The 7,228-nt window shown below is 38.4% G+C and overlaps 1 protein-coding gene across 1 annotated transcript in view; it reads left to right on the top strand.

Moving 5' to 3' along the window:
* Positions 1-7,228, top strand: part of LOC104123686 (MDM2 binding protein) — a gene marked incomplete at its 5' end in the record, with an annotated part of 30,125 nt that overhangs the window by 11,211 nt on the left and 11,686 nt on the right. The window contains 5 exons of the mRNA XM_035891587.1: positions 978-1,151; positions 2,302-2,415; positions 3,732-3,896; positions 4,269-4,362; positions 6,518-6,673. Of these exons, the coding sequence (XP_035747480.1) occupies positions 978-1,151; positions 2,302-2,415; positions 3,732-3,896; positions 4,269-4,362; positions 6,518-6,673 (703 nt within the window). The remainder of the gene's footprint in view (positions 1-977; positions 1,152-2,301; positions 2,416-3,731; positions 3,897-4,268; positions 4,363-6,517; positions 6,674-7,228) is intronic.

Genomic DNA, 7,228 nt, shown 5'->3' with positions numbered 1-7,228 from the left:
TATTAAGGTAGTGGTATTTCCCCTTTTCCCTTCCCCCTCCAGCTTAAACATTTCAAGAAACACTGGAATACTTTATTAGTATTATAAATTTTTGTTAGTAATAAATATAAAGGTCAATCTTTTTTGAGTTATTTATTGAGACAGCACTGCAAATATCTTATGGAATTAAGTGATTCTCTCAATTTCTACATCTACCAAGGTGCTATAAAATATTTTCTGTGTAAAAAGATAGCAAACCCATCCTTTCGCTGTTACTGTCAAATGCTACACTAATTTATTTTCAAAACTGCATACTATATGCCAGTGTTTAAAAATAGAATGTGTTTATCTCTCACCCAGGATGTGCACAAGCGTAAAGCAGTGAGTGAAACTCTTGTTAATGAATAATGCAGCTTCCTTTGGAAGAGTGTACAGTACTTCCTCTACTTCTACAGATATATATTCTTCCAGTGAACACTTACCATTATTTCAATCCATATATGCACAAATGCCTGTTTTTACCTAGCAGAACAGATCCTTCTCTAACCATTACATAGGTAGCACACTGTTTGCCTAACTCTTCATTTTTTCATGGTAGAAATGTAACTTGGCCAGCGAAAGGCTTGCTTTTTACTAAGACCAATTCAAGAACTTCTCTTGGTTGGTGGTTAGAGTTTCCAGATGTAGTTTCTAGCCTGCATTAGAAAGCTGGCCCTCGCTACAGCCACAGCAGTTCAGTGCTGGTAACATGCTAGCTTTAAGCCAGCAGTGTAGTTCAATTCATTTTTGCTGCTGTAGCTCATTTGTTTTGCATACTCTTCGGTTTGTAGCTTCTAAACGGATAAATATCAGCTGTAGTTAGTGTGTCTTCTAAAAAGATGTGAGGTTTCTCATGGAAGAGAAGAGAGCAAGTGAAAGAATTGTGATAGCAAATTATACCTTGTTTTAAAGCTGTTTTCCCAATGGTGTTTCACAGTTACATCCTGATGTTTTTTAAGTTCCAGAAATTGAACTGAAAGGAGAATCTTGCCGGTACTATTTCTTGCTACAAGGCAATGGCTCTGGAGGATGTAAAGCAACCTTGATTCACTCAGCTAGCCAGATCAATGGCACAGCCACTCTTGCTGCAGTAAATGGAAAACTAAAGACAAAAGCAGAAGAAACAGAGTCAAGTAAGAATTATTACTTATTTATTTAAGAGTATCTGAGTGCAGGCGAATGCTACTAAAATTTGTATGTTCCTTTTATTCATTCCAGTCTGTGTTAAAAGGGAGAAAACAAGGAGGAATGTTACATTTTGATGAATACCTCTATTCTTTCAGCAGTATTTTTCAGATTGATTAAAAAAATACAAGAGCTTATTTATTCACACAATTTACTACTACCATATTTTTGGTAGTCAGTCATTTCTTATAACTGTGGTTAGTTGTAAATGTTCTGATGTATAGGGACATCCAGGTAATATTAATGCAAATCAAATTTTCAGCAACTTGAAGTTTAAAAAGTATGTATTGTCAGTATAAAGACTGACCAGCCTATGCCTAAAATCTAGTCAACTATCTGCTGATAAGCCTGTTTCACTGATGATTTAAAATAAAACCCCCAAGGCCAGCAGGCAAGTTGAATTTCATGATCATGTCTTCAGTTACTTGGCAGATGTCCATATTACTGCAGAGTGGTTAGGATATGGGCTAGCAGATGATCAGCTGCTCCGCTAGGTAAGAGCATGTATGTAGACATTTATCTTAGAGTAGTTGTCCTATAACAACTACACATACTAGATAACTCTGCTAGTTCGTGTATTTGCTTTCAATAATGCTGACAAAGAAAAAAGAGCACAGTGACCTGCATCTTATCCTCTTATTTCCTTATTATTGAAATAAATCCATGTGCGATATGACTGACTGCTTACCATTTGTCCTAATTAAAATCCCATTAGTACGGTGTCAGAAGACTGAAAGTCCTTGGCCATATGTTGGGAAGAAACTTTTTCTTTCCTGGTATCAAACTTAGGATCTTTTTATGTTCTTTAAATGTCAGTCATGTTAATTGTGTTGTCATTGTATTGCTTTTGTACAGAAATTCAAAAATACTGGTCAGGCGTCTAGGCCAAATTATGCCTCTGGTGTCTTAATTCAATTGTAATTAATTTCCTTTTTTGTTTGTTTGTTTGATTAGCCATATTTGAAAGTGTGGATCTTTCCTTTGAATATGAAATTTGTATGTCTGCTGCGTTTATGTCGTCTTTTAAGAAATAATGACTTGGTGTCTCCAAAGTCATGGGAGGGAATTTTAATAATAGATTTCTCATAGCCTGTGCAGGCTTTCATATTGCTGACTTCATGAAGTCTCTGCCTCATTTTTGTGGAGAGGAGATTGTACAGAGAGAAAAGAAACTGTCTCATCTCCAAGTGTTTGCCTTGAAGGAATATCTCAGTAAGTAATGGGGAGAGCACTGGTAGTTCTCAAACTAGTGTTTAAAGGGTCTTTATTTCTGACCAAATTTGACAGCTCACCTTACAAGTGAGTAGATCACTTCATGAAGAAGAAAGTGGAGCTTTAAAAAGATACTTTTTGTGGTATATCCATGATTGTATGTCAGATAATGACTTTTAAATATTCAGGAAAAGAGAATGCTGAACTTAAAATAAAGTTGGTGGGTGTGAATGCTTGTTAGACTAATACTCTGAAAGTTTGAGCGTAGTTTTGGAATAATTCTGTGGTAATTAACTTTTTCTCTCCTGTTTTTTTCAATGCTTTTTTCCTCAAAAAAACCACTTACTGCTGGATGTGCCTTCAGCAAAAATAAGAATTCTGTTTTACGGTTTTGGGTTTTTTTTTTTATTTTAGTCTTTCTTGTAAAAGTCTTAAACATGCATTGGAGATGCTACATTTGTCATGATACATCATTCGTAATAATAACTGAAAGGCCATCCTCTGTAGATTTTTCATGACTTTGCAGAGAAGTACGTTAGACTGTCCTGATTTTTTCCATCGAAGTCCATTGCTCAAAGAGACTCAATTAAAACAAAAAATTTCTTCTGAGAGATTGGCTAGATTATTGAAAATGGCATACTGTGAAGATAATTTAAGTGTATTATCACTAACAGAATACCAGCTTAAGGAAAATAAGATTTCTATTAATAGTCTTGTCTTCCACCCCCCGCCCCCATCAACTTGCAGTCATTCTCAGATTCCTGTCTCCTTTAACCCTGAGCTTGGGGCTGCCTTAGAGCTTGTGTCTAAGTTTGTTTTGAGCGGGTCATAAGGATGAAGACTGAACAGGAGCAGTTGGGATTTGCTAGTCTTCCTAAATCGTATCAGAATTACCTGACCCTTGTTATTCTGACCAAAGAGACTGGAACAGACTATCGGTTATGCTGGAGCCACACTCCTGCAACAGCAGTAAAAATAGGTGGGTAGGAGGCTCTGTACACCGGAGCTTTTCATGTTTAGGCTCGGCATGTCCAGATATTTGTCTCTGAGGGAGTCAAACCTGGATATACTCAGAAAGGCACATACACAGAAATTAAAGGACTGTAAAAAGGTGATTCACGTGTAATTTCAGCTATTCTCACAGCGAAGTTTTTTTCACTTTTATATTGAATAAACCAAGGATACAATAGTGTCAAGTTAACTTACTTGTGTTACTGTTTTGGGGTGGAGATTTTTGTTTGGTTGGTTTTTAGCAGGCTCCAGTTATCCTTTGTTAATTAGCAGGTGCAGTAGCTTCTCTCTCTTTCCTTTTACAGGGAGAAAAGAATTGACTGGGCAACCTCCAGTTATTTCTACTGATGAGTTAAAAAACTTGTTAGAACTTACAAGAGAATATATTTGGGACCTGTGCAACACTAGTTTTCCTAAACCTGTGCTACAGAAGGTTGCCAATAAAACTAGGTCATGCACTGTGACCTCTGGTAAGTATCGTTATTTAGAAAATACGCTGCTTATTCTCTTTTGATGTATTTTCATACCTGTTCTCCAGTTTTTACTAATAGAAGGAGAGTCTTTTACCAAAAGAGGGAAAAATATAAAAAGTAAAGTAGCTTTCTAAGCTTTTTTTTTTTTTTCAAACTGAAATTGCCCTCACATTAATGATCTCCTTTCTTTTCCTTGACAAAAAAAATATGCAGAAAACACAGCACAAGGCAGGTTTTCCTCATAATTATATACTTATATATCTAGGTCTAGATGTATGAAAGAGTATACATACTTATATATTTTTCTTTAAAGAATAAGATTCTTTACTTCCTTACTTCTGTTAAGGATTAGCCATATATTTCTTGCAGAATCTGATTTAATGGAGCAAAATCCGTTGGAGTGGCCAGAAAGACCTGTTCTTCAGAACTTGGAAAACTTTGAAAAAAAAACCCAAAAAATGAGGTAATGGTTATATACTGGAGATTTTCTTTGTAGTGGTCATTGAACATCACTCTAGAGGAACTGTATATGTTGATAGCCATTTTTTTTTTTTCTTCCAGCATGCCCTGGGGCATAAGCAGTTTTTGTTAGCGTGTACAATGTGCTTCTAATTGTAGAACGTTTTGGGTTGGAAGGAACCCCTAGAGGCCATCTAGTCCAACCCCCCTGTAGTGAGCAGGGACACCGCTAACCAGATCAGGTTGCTCAGAGCCTGGTCCAACCTGGCCTTGAATGTTTCCAGGGATGGGGCCTCCACCACCTCTCTGGGCAACCCACTCCAGTGTTTCACCACCCTCATTGTAAAGAATTTCTTCCTTATATCCAGTCTAAACCTACCCTGCTTCAGTTTAAAGCCATTACCCCTTGTCCTGTCACAGCTGGCTCTACTAAAAAGATTTTCCCCATCTTTCCTATAGGCCTCCTTTTAAGTACTGAAAGGCTGCAATAAGGTCTCCCTGCGGCCTTCTCTTCTCCAGGCTGAACAACCCCCACTCTCTCTGCCTGTCCTCATAGCAGAGGTGCTCCAGCCCCTCGGATCATTTTTGTAGCCCTCCTCTGGACCCGCTCCAACAGTTCCTGTCCTTGTGCTGAGGGCTCCAGAGCTGGACGCAGGGCTCCAGGTGAGGTCTCACCAGAGCAGAGTAGAGGGGCAGAATCCCCTCCCTCAACCTGCTGGCCATGCTTCTCTTGATGCAGCCCAGAGTACGGTTGGCCTTCTGGGCTGCCAGCGCACATTGCCGGCTCATGTCCAGCTTTTCGTCCACCAGCACCCCAAGTCCCTCTCGGCAGGCCTGCCCTTGATCCTTTCTTCCCCCAGCCTGTACTTATACCGAGGGTTACCCCGACCCAGGTTCAGGACCTTGCACTTGGCCTTGTTGAACCTCATGAGGTTCACACAGGCCCACCTCTCCAGCTTGTCCAGGTCTCTTTGGATGACATCCCGACCTTCTGGTGTGTCAACCGCACCACTCAGCTTGGTGTCATCTGCAAACTTGCTGAGGGTGCACTCAATCTTGCTGTCTAAGTCATTGATGAATATATTAAACAGCACCGGTCCCAGTATGGACCCCTGAGGGTCACCACTTGTCACCTCATATTTCCTATATAGTCAGGACTTAGTATCAGAAGAAGATTCTATTGGTTTTATGTTTGAAATTTACACTTAGTTTTGTTTTTCCTTCAGTGCTATTTAAGTGAAACCTGTTGACCTTTGTGTCACTTAATACAGCCTGTTGATTTCAGTTTAGCTCTCACTTAAAGACTTAATGATCTTTGCTGGGTCTTAACATTTTTGCTGACAGACCTTCAGAGCCACGTGTCCCTACTGCCTTTTTCTTAGTTACTTCCGCCCCATTTCTATCTTTCAAATATCATATTTGGCCATGGCCTGCATTGGAGTTTTGCATGTCAGAAAGTCTCACATTAGATCTCTGCTTTCTCATGGATATTATTATTATTCTGTTATTATTATTATTGGCTTTTGTTTCGCAAACAGGTAAAGTTCTTTCTAATTAGCTTTTGAAAAGTTTCTGAAAGGACATTTCTGTTTCATAGTCAGTTAATGTTTATTTCATTGTATTCTGAAATGGTTATCTTCTGCTCATCCTGAATCAGTGTACAGCATGTTGCTTAACAGTAGAAAAGAGAGAGATTTGTTATACTTGATTGAGGACACTAAAAAAAAAAAAAAAAAGAGTGGAGAGTTGCATGCAGTAGTGGCTTTATGGTTCCTTGGCTGCATATGGTATGTCTTTTTTTTTTTTTTTTTTTTTTTTTTTTAACGGATACTAGTTTTGATCTTGCAGGTCCATAAATGGAAAATAGGGAAGAATAATGTTCTACCCATGTTGTATTTCATAACTAAGCTATAAAATCTTGAAGAAATTACTTTCTTCAGTAGGATGATAGAGAAATTGCATCAAATACACTTTATCGTTAATATTCGTGTAAATGTTCTCAAGGAGTAACCTTGTTCATTTTGCTTTGGAAATATATTAAAAATCACTGCTAGTCTGGAGCAATTAAACATTTTTTTTTTAAATACAAAGAGATTACTACATTGAAAAGAGGAAAAAAATTCTTAGATTGGTCTTTTTTTTTCTTTTCCTTTTTTCAGAGTTTCTATGTTTGCACATTCATCTGAGCAATTGCTGGGGCATAAAGATAGCCAACGGGAGTCATTGACATTGCTTGATGCTAAAGAATTACTGAAATATTTTACACCAGAAGGGCTACCAGTTGGTGATCTTCAGCCACTACAAATTCCCAAACGGTATGAACCCAGCATAATTGAAACCACTGAAGACCATGCTCAGAACTGATGGAGGGGAATGTGAATAGCGACCAAATGGGAGTCTCAGAGTAGCCTAACTGGATTTGAGTTTGTACTTCGCAACATCCTTGCATCGCATACCTTCCAGTGAAATCAACTGTTAAGGTCCTCCAGTTGGTCTTTTTCTATTTAGTTCTTTCAGAATCTGAAGTGGCCAGAGATTATGAAGTTGGTTCTATGCATTTAAATAACAAAATAATCACCTGATGCGCAAAAGTGTGCCAGTAGACCTTTGCCATGGCTATGGTACAAGCTCCCACCACCATACGTGTCCATTTCCAAAAGAGTATTTCTAGCAAAGCAGAAGTAATTGGTGTGATTTCTTTCTTTCAGTGGAGGGGAGACTAGGTGGGAAGACAAAGTGTAAAAAGGGCAATAGCTGAGACTCTTTAACTGTGCGTGTCTCATGTGCTGGCCCAGCATTCCTATCAATATTCTTATGTGGTAAAGTGCTCCTTAATGGAAGTTTGTCTACTCTGACTTCTTTGCAAGTAT

This window comes from Egretta garzetta, unplaced genomic scaffold (assembly GCF_000687185.1).
Source record: "Egretta garzetta isolate BGI_Z169 unplaced genomic scaffold, ASM68718v1 scaffold13, whole genome shotgun sequence".
NCBI lineage: Eukaryota > Metazoa > Chordata > Aves > Pelecaniformes > Ardeidae > Egretta > Egretta garzetta.
The sequence above is the reverse complement of the archived record's forward strand: the minus strand, read 5'-3'. Positions and strand labels throughout refer to the sequence as shown.